Source organism: Pseudorca crassidens, chromosome 8 (assembly GCF_039906515.1).
Source record: "Pseudorca crassidens isolate mPseCra1 chromosome 8, mPseCra1.hap1, whole genome shotgun sequence".
Taxonomy (NCBI): Eukaryota; Metazoa; Chordata; class Mammalia; order Artiodactyla; family Delphinidae; genus Pseudorca; species Pseudorca crassidens.
The window spans coordinates 78078505-78095543 of NC_090303.1; the positions used below are offsets into that span (position 1 = coordinate 78078505).

A 17039-nucleotide genomic window follows, 5' to 3' on the forward strand; every position below is an offset into this window, starting at 1 on the left:
TTTAAGCCTCATTTTAGGTACAATTTTAGACATCGTTTAAGGCAACCCATACACTGAAAGCTGGGGTCCAGTGAGAGAGAGATGGGGTGTACAAAGCTCTGAGGCAATTTATAAATTACATACCCCAAATTATGGAGCTTTAATTATATTTTTAATTTTTTAGGAATCAAACCACAGTCCTAGCTCCACAAGAAACACTCTTGAGAGCCAAAGATTTATCCGTAATTCTTAAAGCGTATGTGCTGGTGACATCCTTAACTCCTCTGCGTGCATTCATTCATTCGACTGGCACGGTTTGGAATCCACCAAAGAAAAAACGCTTCACTGTCAAGGTAAAATTTCCATTGTTGCAGTTATTTCCCACAAAGTATACTGGAGATAAGTAAAGTGAGTTGGGCTGCCTTTCTCCGACCTTTATGATTATCAAATCCCAAGGAGCAAAGATTGTATCGTTTTATTGCTGCAAGCAGAGATTTTCATTTAATAGGTGCAGGTTGAAAAATGAACTGGAAACAGCTTAATTCACTAGGGATCACAAAGGCTACATCTTCTTTTTCTCTCAATTCATCTTTTTAGTTCAGTTCTTTGACCCATTGTAGAACTAGTTCTCAGCTGTGGTCTGTTTTTCTTGACTTTCCACTCATTCAAGAAAAATGTAGTCAGTGCAACAAAGGAAAATACAATTTTGCCCTTATGCTTTTTGCTTCATTTTTAGGAAGCATAATGCCTGTTTCATTTCACCATTCAATATGGAATACTTGCTGAGCAAAAAACAACGCTCTCAAGGGTGCCTGACACAGTAGCCATGACATAAAGCATGATGAGAAGGTTTTCAAGGTAGAACTTAATAATAACCTCCAAAAAGTTTAGTTATAAGAGGTAATTCAGGTTAGCTCATTCGAAAATAAGGTCTAGTGAGAATATACTTGATACATTTTAAGGAGTTTCTGATTTTACAGAAATAATTTTTCAGAGTGTAGTTAAGGGGAAATGCACACATGCATTCTTTCAGTTTCTTCCCACTTCCTCTTATCTGTTTTCTGAACAATTATTTCTGTAAGATCAAAGATGCCTTCAAAGAACAAATACTACCCGATCCCTTTTATAGAAGGAATCTAAACTAGTCAAACTCAAAGAAGCAGAGAATAGAATGGTAGTTACCAGGGGCTGGGGAAAGAGGGAAATAGGGAGGTGTTAGTCTAAGGGTCTAAAGTTTCAGTTATGCTCGATGAATAAGTCCTGGAGATCGACTTACAGTATAGCGCCTATAGTTAATAATACTGAGATTTGCTAAGAGGATAGATTTTATGTTCTTATCACTAAATAAATAAATAAATAGGGTGGGTGGAAACTTTTGAAGGGGATAGATACGTTTATGACTTGATTGTAGTGATGGTTTCATGGGTGTATACTTATCTCTAAACTCATCAAATTGTATGCATTAAATATGTACAGGTTTTTGTATTTTAATCATAAAAAATGGTATTTTAAAAAAAAGAAGGCACAAGTGCCTTTTATAGTTTTGAGAGATTTAAAAGTGACTGTACTTGATACTTTTCAGAATTTTTCTTACATAAACTGCACTTTAAGTTTTGGAAAATCTTCCAACAGTGAAAAATTTTTAAATGGTATGTTTAAAAATTGTCAATTAAAAAATAGATAAGCATGACAAAAGATGCAGATGTTACATTACTTAGTAAAGTAGGTAACTGATATTTTAAGGAAATGGTGTTGATGACTTAGGTCTTAAGGGTGGTTTATTTTAAAGACAATCATCTCATCTCAATTATATCAGTATTAAGTGATTTTTGATCAGGAAAAAGTGGAATCTAATTTGATTTGTCTTTCATGTTATCTCCCACAAGTCTGCACAGTGGCTGTTTATATTTCCCTAAGAACCTTTAATTATTCCCCAGTTGCCTTCTTCTATTAAGTTGAATTGTATGCAATTGCTAACTTGGCCAGTTTTGACCTACAAAAAATTACAGTTTCATATGATTCAACCAAAAATTAGAAATCAGATATAGAGAGATACAAGAATCATAATCCTCTATTCATGTCACATTCATGTATTCGACAAATGTTTGTTGAGCAGAGACCCAAATCCCTGTCCTTGTGGAACTTGCAACATCTGTGTGTGCAAGCCTCCTCTCTTGTTTTATCTGTTTCATTTAATACATTTTATCACCGTTTCCCACTTAATTATCCTTCCTCTCAAAGGCCATCATTATAATGATTTAATGTGTGTGTTTTTTGTGCATATTCTTGTAAAATAAGCATTTTTATTTTGTTATACATGCAAGTATCTTTAGCGTATAAACTGTATTATATTAGATATTTTTTCCTTTATCTTTTACTATATATATATATATATATATTGGGCCATGCGGCATGTGGGATCTTAGTTCCCCGACCAGGGATCAAACCCATGCCCCGCCCCCTGCAGTGGAAGCGTGGAGTCTTAACAACTGGACCGCCAAGAAAGTCCCTCTGACTATTTTTTAAAATGCAGCACTACGTATTTTTAGGAAGAAACCTTCCACGTTGCTATGTGTATATCTTCTGTTACTTTTTCACTGATTTGCAGTATTAGTGATGTGTTTTCCCTTATAGTTTACCTCCCCACTGCTCCAGTGATAGACATCTGGATTGCTCCAGCTCTTGGCTAAAGCAAACAGTACTTCAAATGCACAAATCCTTGTATCTGACTCTTTATGAACCTGCATATGATTTTCTGAAGAGTGTATACCCAGAACTGGGATGGCTGGGGCATAATACATAGGTTCATTTGATAGAATTAAATAATGCCAGCTCGCCCTCCAAAATGCCTGTGTCAATTTCCATACCCCCGCATAGGCCAACATTTGACTGTTTCCAGCTGTGACAGGTGAAAAGTGTTATCTCGATCTTGCAAATAGCTCAATTTGCCCTCTCTCTGTTAACTTTATCACAGTGTTATTTTTTGATTAGAAATCTTCAATTCATTAATCAAATTAATTTTTCCATAGGCTTCCTCTTTGGGGATTTAGTTTCAGAAATCCTTTCTTATCTCTAAGTCACAAAGGTGTGCTTCTCCATTTTTTTCTATTACCTTTATAATTTTCCCTGGACATGTAAATATTTAATTCAACTAGAGATCACCTCTGATCCAGTTTTTTTCTTTTTTCCTAAATATTCCATTCTCACGGGCTAAAAACTCATCATTTCCTATGAATCTGACATCACTTTTGTTGTATAAGTTTCCATATGTATATGGAGCCGTCTCTGATGTCTCTGTTCGGTTCCAGTTGGCCCACTGCACTCTTTTTTATTATTTTGGCAGTATAAGTATGTCTTCATGCCTGACACGGGAGGTACCTCTTGTCTACTTCTTCTTTTCAAGATTGTTAACTATGTGGTGGGCGTTTATTTCCTCATAAACATTTTAGAATATCAATTATACTTTTAAACTCGTACTGGATCCACCTCCTAGAGTAATGGAAATAAAAACAAAAATAAACAAATGGGACCTAATGAAACTTAAAAAGTTTTGCAAAGCAAAGAAAACTACAAACAAGACGAAAAGACAACCCTCAGAATGGGAGAAAATATTTGCAAATGAATCAACGGACAAAGGATTAATCTTCAAAATATATGAACAGCTCATGCAGCTCAATGTTAAAAAAAAACAAAAACCCAATCAAAAAATGGGCAGGAGACCTAAATAGACATTTCTCCAAAGAAGGCATACAGATGGCCAAGAGACACATGAAAAGCTGCTCAACATCACTAATCATTAGAGAAATGCAAATCAAAACTACAATGAGGTATCACCTCACACCAGTTAGAATGGGCATCATCAGAAAATCTACAAACAACAAATGCTGGAGAGGGTGTGGAGAAAAGGGAGCCCTCTTGCACTGTTGGTGGAAATGTAAATTGATACAGTCACTATGGAGAACAGTGTGGAGGTTCCTTAAAAAACTAAACATAGGGGCTTCCCTGGGGGCGCAGTGGTTGAGAGTCTGCCTGCCGATGCAGGGGACACGGGTTCATGCCCTGGTCTGGGAGGACCCCACATGCCGCAGAGTGGCTGGGCCTGTGAGCCGTGGCCGCTGAGCCTGCGTGTCCGGAGCCTGTGCTCTGCAACGGGAGAGGCTACACAGTGAGAGGCCCGCGTACCGCCAAAAAAAAAAAAAAAAAACAAAAAAACACACTAAATATAGAATTACCATACGATCCAGCAATCCCACTACCAGGCATATACCCAGAGAAAACCATAATGCAAAAAAGACACATGCACCCCAATGTTCATTGCAGCACTATTTACAATAGCCAGGTCATGGAAGCAACCTAAATGCCCATCAACAGATGAATGTATAAAGAAGATGTGGTACATATATGCAATGGAATATTACTCAGCCATAAAAAGGAATGAAATTGGGTCATCTGTAGAGACGTGGATGGATCTAGAGACTGTCATACAGAGTGAACTAAGTCATAAAGAGAAAAACAAATATTGTATATTAAAGCATGTATGTGGAACCTAGAAAAATGGTACAGATGAACAGGTTTGCAGGGCAGAAATAGAGACACAGATGTAGAGAACAAATGTATGCACACCAAGGGGGGAAAGTGGCGGGGGTGGTGGTGGTGGTGATGGAATGAATTGGGAGATTGGGATTGATACATATACACTAATATGTATAAAAGAGATAACTGATAAGAACCTGCTGTTTAAAAAAATAAATAAAATTCAAAAAAAAATCCTACTGAATTTCAATATAATATTGAATTTTTAGCTTAATTTTTGAAGAGTTGATTATTCATAATATTGTCTCTCCATTTATTCAGGTCATTTTATTTGTCCTTTATTAGAGTTTAATTTTTATTCCTCCACAGAGATCTTATATGGTTTTGCTTAAGTTTATTTCAAGATTCCTGGGAGTATTTTTTGATATTGTTATTTACTTATTTATTTTTTAACATCTTTATTGGAGTATAATTACTTTACAGTGGTGTGTTAGTTTCTGCTGTATGACAAAGTGAATCAGTTATACATATATCCCCATATCCCCTCCCTCTTGTGTCTCCCTCCCAACCTCCCTATCCCACCCCTCTAGTTGGTCACATAGCACCGAGCTGATCTCCCTGTGCTATGCGGCTGCTTCCCACTAGCTATCTATTTTACATTTGCTAGTGTATATATGGCACTGCTACTCTCTCACTTCATCCCAGCTTACCCTTCCCCTTCCCCATGTCCTCAAGTCCATTCTCTACCTCTGCATCTTTATTCCTGTCCTCCCCCTAGGTTCATCAGAACCATTTTCTTTTTTAGATTCCATATATATGTGTTAGCATACGGTATTTGTTTTTCTCTTTCTGACTTACTTCACTCTGTATGACAGACTCTAGGTCCATCCAGCTCACTACAAATAACTCAATTTCATTTCTTTTTATGGTTGAGTAATATTCCATTGTATATATGTGCCACATCTTCTTTATCCATTCATCTGTCAATGGACACTTAGGTTGCTTCCATGTCCTGGCTACTGTAAATAGTGCTGCAATGAACATTCTGGTATGACTCTTTTTGAATTATGGTTTTCTCAGGGTATATGCCCAGTAGTGGGATTGCTGGGTCATGTGGTAGTTCTATTTTTAGTTTTTTAAGGAACCTCCATACTGTTCTCCATAGTGAGAACAGTATCAATTTACATTGATACTGTATCAATTTAGATTCCTACCAACAGTGCAAGAGTGTTCCCTTTACTCCACACCCTCTCGGGCATTTATTGTTTCTAGATTTTTTGATGATGTCCATTCTGACTGGTGTGAGGTGGTACCTCATTGTAGTTTTGATTTGCATGTCTCTAATGATTAGTGGTGCTGAGCATCCTTTCATGTGTTTGTTGGCAATTTGTGTATCTTCCTTGGAGAAATGTCCATTTAGGTCTTCTGCCCATTTTTTGGACTGGGTTGTTTGTTTTTTTGATATTGAGCTGCATGAGTTGCTTGTATATTTTGGAGATTAATCTTTTGTCAGTTGCTTTGTTTGCAAATGTTTTCTCCCATTCTGAGGGTTATCTTTTCATCCTGTTTATGGTTTTCTTTGCTGTGCAAAAGCTTTTAAGTTTCATTAGATTCCATTTGTTTATTTTTGTTTTTATTTCCCTTTCTCTAGGAGGTGGGTCAAAAAGGATCTTGCTGTGATTTATGCCATAGAGTGTTCTGCCTATGTTTTCCTGTAAGAGTTTTATAGTTACATTTAGGTCTTACATTTAGGTCTCTATAGTTACATTAGGTCTTAATGTAACCTATAGTTACATTAGATCTATATAGTTACATTAGGTCTTACATTAGGTCTTACATTTAGGTCTCTAATCCATTTTTAGTTTATTTTTGTGTAAGGTGTTAGGGAGTGTTCTAAGTTCATTCTTTTACATGTAGCTGTCCAGTTTTCCCAGCACCACTTATTGAAGAGGCTGTCTTTTCTCCATCGTATATTCTTGCCTCCCCTATCAAAGATAAGGTGACCATATGTGCATAGGTTTATCTCTGGGCTTTCTATGCTGTTCCATTGATCTATATTTCTGTTTTTGTGCCGGTACCATACTGTCTTGATTACTGTACCTTTGTAGTATAAAGTAAAGTCAGGGAGCCTGATTCCTCCAGCTCTGTTTTTCTTTCTCAAGAGTGCTTTGGCTCTTAGGGGTCTTATGTATGTCCATACAAATTGTGAAGTTTCTTGTTCTAATTCTGTGAAATGTTCTAATTCTGTGAAAAATGCCATTGGTAGTTTGATAGGGATTGAATAGGCACTGAATCTGTAGATTGCTTTGGGTAGTATAGTCATTTTCACAATTTTGATTCTTCCAATCCAAGAACATGGTATATCTCTCCATCTGTTTATATCATCTTTAATTTCATATGGGTCTTTCGTCTCCTTAGGTAGGTTTATTCCTAGCTAGTTTACTCTTTTTGTTGCAGTGGTTAATGAGAGTGTTTCCATAAATGTTCCTTCAGATTTTTCATCATTAGTGTATAGGAATGCCAGAGATTTCTGTGCATTAATTTTGTATCCTGCTACCTTACCGAATTCATTGATTAGCTCTACTAGTTTTCTGGTAGCATCTTTAAGATTCTCTATGCATGGTATCATGTCATCTGCAACAGTGACAGTTTTACTTATTCTTTTCCGATTTGGATTCCTTTTATTTCTTTTTCTTCTCTGATTGCTGTGGCTAAAACTTCCAAAACTATGTTGAATAATAGTGCTGAGAGTGGGCAACCTTGTCTTGTTCCTGATCTTAGTGGAAAAGGTTTCACTTTTTCACCATTGAGAATGATGTTGGCTGTGGGTTTGTCATATATGGCCTTTATTATGTTGAGGTAGGTTCCCTCTATGCCCTTTCTGGAGAGTTTTTATCATAAATGGGTGTTGAATTTTGTCAAAAGCTTTTTCTGCATCTATTGAGATGATCATATGGTTTTTATCCTTCAGTTTGTTAATATGGTGTATCACATTGATTGATTTGCATATATTGAAGAATCCTTGCATTCCTGGGATAGACCCCACTTGATCATGGTATATGATCCTTTTAATGTGCTGTTGGATTCTGTTTGCTAGTATTTTGTTGAGGATTTTTGCATCTATGTTCATCAGTGATATTGGCCTGTAGTTTTCTTTCTTTGTGACATCTTTGTCTGGTTTTGGTATCAGGGTGATGGTGGCCTCATAGAATGAGTTTGGGAGTGTTCCTCCCTCTGCTATATTTTGGAAGAGTTTGTGAAGGATAGGTGTTAGCTCTTCTCTAAATGTTTGATAGAATTCACCTGTGAGGCCATCTGGTCCTGGGCTTTTGTTTGTTGGAAGATTTTTAATAACAGTTTCATTTTCAGTGTTTTTGATTGGTCTGTTTATATTTTCTATTTCTTCCTGGTTCAGTTTCAGGATGTTGTGCTTTTGTAAGAATTTGTCCTTTTCTTCCAGGGTGTCCATTTATTGGCACATAGTTGCCTGTAGTAATCTCTCATGATCCTTTGTATTTCTGCAAGGTCAGTTGTTACTTCTCCTTTTTCATTTCTAATTCTATTGATTTGAGTCTTCTCCTTTTTTTCTTGATGAGTCTGGCTAATGGTTTATCAATTTTGTTTATCTTCTCAAAGAAGATAAAACCTTTCAGTTTTATTGATCTTCTCAAAGAAGATAAAACCTTTCAGTTTTATTGATCTTTGCTATTGTTTCCTTCATCTCTTTCTCATTTATTTCTGATCTGTTCTTTATGATTTCTTTCCTTCTGCTAACTTTGGGGTATTTTTGTTCTTCTTTCTCTAATTGCTTTAGGTGTAAGTTTAGGCTGTTTATTTGAAATGTTTCTTGTTTTTTGAGGTAGGCATGTATTGCTATAAACTTCCCTCTTAGAACTTCTTTTGCTGCATTCCATAGGTTTGGGGCTGTCGTGTTTTGATCGTCATTTGTTTCTAGGTATTTTTAAATTTCCTCTTTGATTTCTTCAGTGATCTCTTGGTTATTTAGTAGCATATTGTTTAGCCTCCATGTGTTTTTATTTTTTACAGAATTTTTCCTGTAATTGATATCTAGTCTCATAGTGTTGTGGTCAGAAAAGAAACTTGATATGATTTCAGTTTTCTTAAATTTACCAAGGCTTGATTTGTGACCCAAGATATGATCTATCCTGGAGAATGTTCCATGAGCACTTGAGAAGAAAGTGTATTCTGTTGTTTTTGGATGGAATGTCCTATAAATATCAATTAAGACCATCTTGTTTAATGTGTCATTTAAAGCTTGTGTTTCCTTATTTATTTTCATTTTGGATGATCTGTTTGCTGGTGAAAGTGTGGTGTTGAAGTCCCCTACTATGATTGCGTTACTGTCGATTTCCTCTTCTGTGGCTGTTAGCATTTGCCTTATGTATTGAGGTGCTCCTATGTCGTGTGCATAAATATTTTTGATTGTTATAGCCTCTTGGATTGATCCCTTCATCATTATGTAGTGTCCTTCTTTGTGTCTTGTAATAGTCTTTATTTTAAAGTCTATTTTGTCTGCTATGAGAATTGCTACTCCAGCTTTCTTTTGATTTCCATTTACATGGAATATCTTTTTCCATCCCCTCACTTTCAGTCTGTATGTGTCCCTAGGTCTGAAGTGGGTCTTTGTACACAGCCTGTATACGGGTCTTGTTTTTGTATCCATTCAGCCAGTTTGTGTCTTTTGGTTGGAGCATTTAATCCATTTACATGTAAGGTAGTTATTGATATGTATGTTCTTATTACCATTTTCTTAATTGTTTTGGGTTTATTATGGTAGGTCTTTTCCTTCTCTTGTGTTTCCTGCCTAGAGAAGTTCCTTTAGCATTTGTTGTAAAGCTCGTTTGGTAGTGCTGAATTCTCTTAGCTTTTGCTTGTCTGTAAAGGTTTTAATTTCTCTGTCGAATCTGAATGAGATCCTTGCTGGGGAGAATAATCTTGGTTGTAGGTTTTTCCCTTTCATCACTTTAAATATGTCCTGCCACTCCCTTCTGGCTTGCAGAATTTCTAGTGAAAGATCAGCTGCTAACCTTATGGGGATTCTGTCCTATGTTTTTTGTTGCTTTTCTCTTGCTGCTTTTAATATTTTTCTTTGAATTTAATTTTTGATAGTTTGATTAATATGTGTCTCGGTGTGTTTCTCTTTGGGTTTATCCTGTATGGGACTCTCTGCGCTTCCTGGACTTGATTGGCTATTTCCTTTCCCATGTTAGGGAAGCTTTCAACTATAATCCCTTCAAATATTTTCTCAGATGCTTTCTTTTTCTCTTCTCCTTCTGGGACCCCTATAATTCTAATGTTGGTGCATTTGATGTTGTCCCAGAGGTCTCTGAGACTGTCCTCAGTTCTTTTCATTCTTTTTTCTTTATTCTGCTCCCTGGCAGTTATTTCCACTATTTTATCTTCCAGGTCACTTATCTGTTCTTCTGCCTCAGTTATTCTGCTATTGATTCCTTCTAGAGTATTTTTAATTTCAGTTATTTTTTTGTTCATCATTGTTTGTTTGCTCTTTAGTTCTTCTAGATCTTTGTTAAATGTTTCTTGTATTTTCTCCATTCTGTTTCCAAGATTTTCGATCATCTTTACTATCATTACTCTGAATTCTTTTTCAGGTAGTTTGCCTATTTCGTCTTCATTTATTTGGTGTTGTAGGTTTTTACCTTGCTCCTTCATCTGTAACATATTCTTTTGTCATTTCTTTTTTTTTTTTTTGATAGGTGGGTCTATATTCCTCTCTTACTGGTTGTTTAGCCTGAGGTGTCCAAAACTGGAGCTTTCAGGCAGTTGGATAGAGCCAGGTCTTGGTGCTGAGATTAGGACCTCTGGGAAGCCTCACTCCGATTAACCTGGGGTCTGAGGTTCTCTCTTAGTCCAGTGGTTTGGACTCAGAGCTCCCACCACAGGAGCTTGGGCCCGACCTCCTGCAAGCTGGTCATTGGCAGTTCCTCCCATCCCCTTTGGTGTCTGTAGTCCCCCAGTGATGCCTGGTAGGTGCCCTAGTTGTGCAGAGATGTGAATTCCATGTTCTTCTAGTCTGTCATCTTCAAGAAATACTATTTTTAAAGTGGAATTTCTATTTGATAAACTTGTTCCAATAATTTAACTATTAATATCATTGGTTTTACTAGGTGTTTTATCTGCAAATAAGGTCATGTTAATCTCTTTCCTTTTAATTCTTGGCTATCTTCTTTTCTACTTCCTTCTTCTTCTTTTTTTTTTTTTTTCCTTTTCCTTGACTAATGTTGCCAAGAATCTTTAAAAGTAGAACTGATAGTGGATGTTCTTGAGTTGAACATCTTTTAAGATGGGCACATCTCAAGTTTCTCCGTTAAGTAAAATGCTCGCTGTAGGTTTTTGGTATGTAATCTTTGCAATGTGTGCCAAAGTAGTGAGAATAATATAATTAAGTACAATGGATCTATCATTACATTTCGGCCGTTACAATTTATAGGTAGTCTTGTTTCATCTGTACCCTCTCTACTCCCTTTCCCTAACACTAATTTATTTTGAAACAAATACATCATATGATTTCATTTATAAATCTTTTTACAATATAACTCTAAGACATATGGATTTATAAACTTTACCAAGTCAAGGAAATTCTCTTTTATTTTTAGTTTGCTGGAAATCTTCATCATGAAATGATTTTGAACTTCACCAACACTTTTTTTCTGCATTTTGAGATAATCATGATTTTTTTTCCTCCTCAAGTTTATGTGTATTATATTGCTAGATTTTCTCTTAATAAAACCTCCTTGCATAAATGAGATAAAACCTACTTGATAAGTCTGTGCTATTTTCAATACTCTGTTGGATTTGTTTATTTACAATTTTTATACCTTTGATCATAAATGATGTGGACTTATATTTTCTTATATTTCTCATACTTGGTTTTTACAGTTGAGATTATTATAGCTTCATAAAATTAAACTGGATAACTTTCACTTTTTTTCAGTTTTTTGGAGCAACTTATATAAGATAGAAATTAGCTTACCCTCAGGAATTTGGTACAAGTCTCTTGAAAAAAATAGATTTGGAGGTTTTTTGGAGGTTTTTTGGAGGTTTTGGAGGTTTTTTAAAATAGCATTGATATTTCAACTTATTAAAACATTCAACATTATTAAAACAAAAAATCAAAACATTTTGATTTTAAGTTCTCAATTTCTTCTTGTACAATTTGACAATTTTGGGGGGGTTACCAATTTCGTCAAATTTTCAAATTCTTTAGTGTATAGTTGATTATAATGTTTTGATTTTTGTATCTGTTGTGTCTATAGCTATTTCATCTTTTTAAATTTATCCTTTGTAGATATGTGTTTTTTTTAATTTTTTGACTAGAATTGCCAGAAGTTTTTTTTTTTAGAGTTGGTTAAATCTTTTTAAAGAAACTAGTTTTTTATTTTGTTAATCTTTTTCATAATTTTGAAGTTGTTTTTCCCAGTTTCACAGATTTATGCCCTTATTTGTGTCATTTCTTGGCTTCTAGTGTTTTGTTTGTTTGCTCTATTGTTTCTTTATCATTTCTTTATTTGAATGTTTGCCTCCTTTATGCTTAACATTTTTTGTTTCCTAGTAAAAATGGCTAAAGCTATATGTTCCTTTTATGTCCTGCTTTAGTCATGTCCCATAAATTTTGAATTATTTAATTCTAATTATTTTTTAATATTCTTTATGATTGCCTTGTTTAACTCAAGGTATTTAATAACATATTATTCCATTTATAAACAAAGGATTCTTTTTCAGCTATCTTTTTGTTATGAATTTCTAATATATTGCATTATTATCAGAGGACAAATCCTGTATGCAACTGCTGTCTTGGAATTTATCCAGGCTTTCGTTTATTAATAATCTTTCTATTTAAAAAAAACCTTCCATGGGTGCTTGAAAAGAAAAACTCTACATGGGTATAGAAATTCTGTATATATTAATAGTTAAAGGCTCTCTTATTAATCATATTTTGCAGATACCTATTTGTTTTCCTCTTGATCTGATAGTTGCTAAGTGGAATGTGTTAAAATCTCCAACTACAGTTGTTGGTCTGTTTCTCCCTGCCATTCAGTGGGTTGACTATTTTGAAGTTATATTGTTTTGCCACCTGTTATTTATCATGGGTACAACTTCTTTCTCCATAGTTCCTTTAACCAGTATATATTAGCTTTCTTTTGTCTTAGGATACTACTGCTTTAATTTCTGTTTTCGTCAGCTGTGAGTTTTCTTTTAGTTCATATTTTTGTTTTACCGTATGTATTTTTAATTTTACCCTTTCTACATGTCTTTGTAGTAAATGTATTTTTAAATAGTCAATGTAGTTTTGGAATTGATTGTTTTCATCCAATCTGAGAATCTTCGTTTTTAATTTATGATTTTTTTTTTTTTTGCGGTACCTGGGCCTCTCACTGCCGTGGCCTCTCCCGTTGTGGAGCACAGGCTCCGGACGCGCAGGCTCAGCAGCCATGGCTCATGGGCCCAGCCGCTCCGCGGCATGTGGGATCTTCCTGGACCAGGGCACGAACCCGCGTCCCCTGCATCGGCAGGCGGACTCTCAACCACTGCGCCACCAGGGAAGCCCTAATTTATGATTTTTAACTGATGTGCCTAGATTGTGACTACCATCTTATTTTTTAAATTTTTCAATGCATTCTTTTTGCTTTATTTAAAATATCTTTTCCTGCTTTTCACTGTAAAGATTGAATTTTCTTCTGTCAGCTTAAAAATTATACATTCTTAATATAACATGCAGTGGATATCCTTCATTTAAGACATACATTCATGTTTATTTTCTCCTATTAAGTTCTTAAATTTTTAATATCTCCCACTCTGCCCCCTTAAGACTAATATCATTTACTCTCTACACTACTTCCCCACATTGCAGTGTAGATCTACAGTGTAGATTTTTATTTCTGGTTGAAATAATCACTTTTTGTTTTGTTTTGTTTTCTTAAAAAACCAAACCTAACCAAACTTTATCAAGGAATTTATCACCCTCACATCCCCTAAACTGTTCACAACATCCCCCTGGATTTGTTTCTTTTCTTATTTGTGTTTCCAGTTTGGACCTGAAGTCTTTACTCTTTAATTCTGGGAAATTTGTTTCCATTATTTCTTGGAATATTTTTGCTCACTGTTTCTTCTTTCTTTCTTCTGTTGTCCAGATTTTGACCCCTTCCTTCATGTGCCGATACCCCTTAACTTGAGAACTATGCACATTTTTACTTGTATCTATTGATTTCTTACTATTTTTCCTCTTGGTTCTTTTTAATGATCTTCTTTAATATTTTATTTTGCTACTATCTTCCATTATTCCTAGTATGAGTATATTAATCATGCTTATTTTAAATTCCTAACCCATTGGTTTTAGAAGTCCAATGTGCTATCCATTGCCACAGAACCCCTTGTCCTTTAGTTTTAGGAGCGTGATATATGGTATTTAGTTTGTTGCTTTTCTTTCCAGGCAGCTATACTTTTCATTTTTCCCCTATTTTGTCCTTTGAGCTTAAGTTATCCTGCAGATACTATTTATTCTCACCATTATCATATTGGGGGAAGGCCAGGTAAATCCAAAAGAGGTATGAGGATGAGTTCCAGGCATTGTAAAACCACTTTTGATCACTTCTCTCTGCTACTACGGTATCAGGTGACTTCCTTGGTCAGAATCTCACTCCCTAACCTCTTAGATAGAAAAGCCCTGGGAGGAGGCACTCCCCTTCATTACAATCCATCAAACTTGGGGTTTGAGAGAGAATAGGGTAGAGGAGTGAATGCCAGATGTGATGTAATCACACACATCTCATCACCTCCTCATCTGAGCGGGACATTCAGCAACCTGAATCCTGGGGTGGGCTTCACATCCTTAACAAGAAAGGAGCAGGCCGTGAATGTCCTAGGGGACCACAGGGTGAGGCAGGAGGGAAACAAAAATGCTTTCCTCCAAACTGTCCTCTCAAAGAAACCTCTGGCAACACCTCCTCAAACTCCAGCAATCCCTGCCCACTGCCACCACTGGCCAAGCCAGTTCAAAATATCTTTCAAAATCATTTTCACACAAGTTTTCATTTGTTCTTTAGTTAAATTCATATTAATCTCATTTAACCTATAATAGTTCACCATCTTGATGGGAAACTGAAGCTCCTAGATAGTCCAAGTAATTGTTTTTAAGTTTTGTTTTGTTTTTTCTTTGTTAAGCACCACATCCCCCAACCCCAGTAGAAGTGACTGGTAGAAATGATATGCTTTTTTGTGTGACGCTTTTTATGTATTTCCTAAAGGAAAATCATATGAAAAGAAAGCTCTTTGTGATTTGGTTTCCTTTAGATTTTCATGCTTTGTTCACTGCTTTGTTTGTTATTCATATCTTTGTCATGTCTGCAGGACAGATGTGAGCCGCAGTTGTAGCATGGGAAAGCTTGCAGTTCTTGTCATTTTCATCCTCTCCTTGGGATTTGTCTTTTCAAGATCTTGCCTGATTATTCTGGACAGTACTGTTATCTGCTCTCAAAGGGAGGTAGTGCAGCTTCCTGGATTCATGTGCCAGAGAGCAATTATTTCCTTCTAGAGGTCAAAGTTGTACTTGATGCTACAGATAGATTCAGAAAACAAGGGTCTATTTATTTACCCAACTGAAGTACTTATAGCTTCACTTAAAGCAAATAGATTATACTTATCTGTTAAATCACTTAACCATTCTCCAAAATACAGCTACCGTGTGATATTTTTAGAAGTGAAAAAATACAGAAATGGTTTTCAATTCTAACGTGGAGGACAGGACCAAAACCCACTTGAAAGACTAACCATGTGATATCAATGTTTTATTAAATACTGTTCTTAAATTTCCACAAAACATAATTTGTGTGTGTGTGTGTGTTTGTACTGAGTCCTGAATCCAAAGGCTAAATTACTCGGTTAAATCAGTAGTGATTTATGCACTGTGCAGTGAGGCAAGCCCACTAAACTGGTTATTGGTGGCCATTTATAGAACATTCTGGCAGCTAAAGGAGTATGAAAGTAATAACAGATATAACTATGAGCTCATTTATTTCCAATTACGTCTGCTGCTGAGATACTTTATGTACTATAGCTTTGGAGAGAGTTGAAAAACATCATTAATGCAAATTTGAGAAATAATGGAAATAGAAGCTTTATAAACTAAACTTTTCTAAAATCCCCTTCTGTACAGTAAAAATAATTTAAAATATAAGTGTTAGATGTTTCCAAAGAATGTTCAAATTTAAAAGGGAAAGGGAGGTGGAGAAGAAAGAAAATTAATAGCAAATGCAACATTTGATTATTATATCCTTCGATCCAGTTTTAAAACCACCATTTTTGCTGCTTGCTGTTAAGCAATGTCATTTTCTTGGTGAATATAATAAATTCAACTGCAAGCAATATTTTATTCAAACATTTCTTCCCTGAAAAATCTCTCAATTCAATTATAAAACACTCCAGTTATACCTATGCATTGAAGGGTAGAACTCTTCCACAGACACTGTAACTATACCTTTCAGTCAAATACATCCATGGCTGTCTTTATATGCAAGTCATGTAGATTAACTGCAAGAAATTTAAATTTGGTTCTTAGAGTAAAAAGTCACAAGTTATCCCGTCATCCATTGGAAAGTTATCCAGCAGAGAGGAAGCTCTCCTGTCTATAACTTCTTTATGATGTCTGGAGATTCTGTATACTTGTGATCGTAGCTGACTGCTTTGATGAAAATGTATTGCTGGAGTGATTTGTGACTTCTGGCGGGAAGACCTATCCAAAGCCTTATTTTCTCTAGTTGAGACATAACTTAAATGAATTTGTATTTTGATCAGCCATTCCATATTTGAAGGCGTTCTTTTGTTGATATTTGATATTCAGAGGTTACATGAGGATAATTCCTTGAATGTAATCAGCTCTTGATAAATGCTTGTGTGGCATTCAATCAAAGATCATTTAAAATTGTTTAACCATGTGAAGAAATTGCCCAAGGGTATTTAATCCCTAGCTGTTCTAATTCAGCCCTGTATTTTGCAATGATCTTCTAGTGGCTTTCCAGGAAACGTAATAGGCAGATGTCATCATCTGAATTTCTGGGCAGGGCCACTTTGATGGAAAAGGGAAAACACAGGACATTGCCGTCTTTGCTCACGTCAGTATCTATGAGAATCACCTCCAATGGAAACCAAAGTTAAAACAAGCTGCCGCCCAGTCTCTGAATCACCAGCTCTCTACCACCACTGCACTGGCCTTTGGGGGACCATTCTTCCATTTCCAGTGCCCACAGGTCCCTCTCACATCGATGCAAATCAGCAAATGTGCACAGAGGAGAGAGTGAACCTTGGCAAAGAGGGGCATGTTGTTATTTACAAGGACCCCTTTTAAAAGATGCATATGTCTCTTATTCAGTTTGGGGACCATGATACAGTTGTAGGGATAAAGTTAGCCTCATTTGCCGTCAATATTGATACAGTGCCTTTCATAATGTCAGGTGAGATAGCTCATATATTCTCAAGGTAAAAATGAGTAATGT

The 17039-nt window shown here is 35.8% G+C and overlaps 1 protein-coding gene across 7 annotated transcripts in view; it reads left to right on the plus strand.

Annotated features, from left to right (window-relative positions):
- The window catches only part of CPED1 (cadherin like and PC-esterase domain containing 1), a 300373-nt gene that overhangs the window by 94074 nt on the left and 189260 nt on the right, over positions 1 to 17039 (plus strand). For all 7 annotated transcript variants that reach the window (XM_067746835.1, XM_067746829.1, XM_067746831.1 and 4 more), the window contains one exon: positions 164 to 332. In XM_067746835.1, the coding sequence (XP_067602936.1) occupies positions 164 to 332 (169 nt within the window). The remainder of the gene's footprint in view (positions 1 to 163; positions 333 to 17039) is intronic.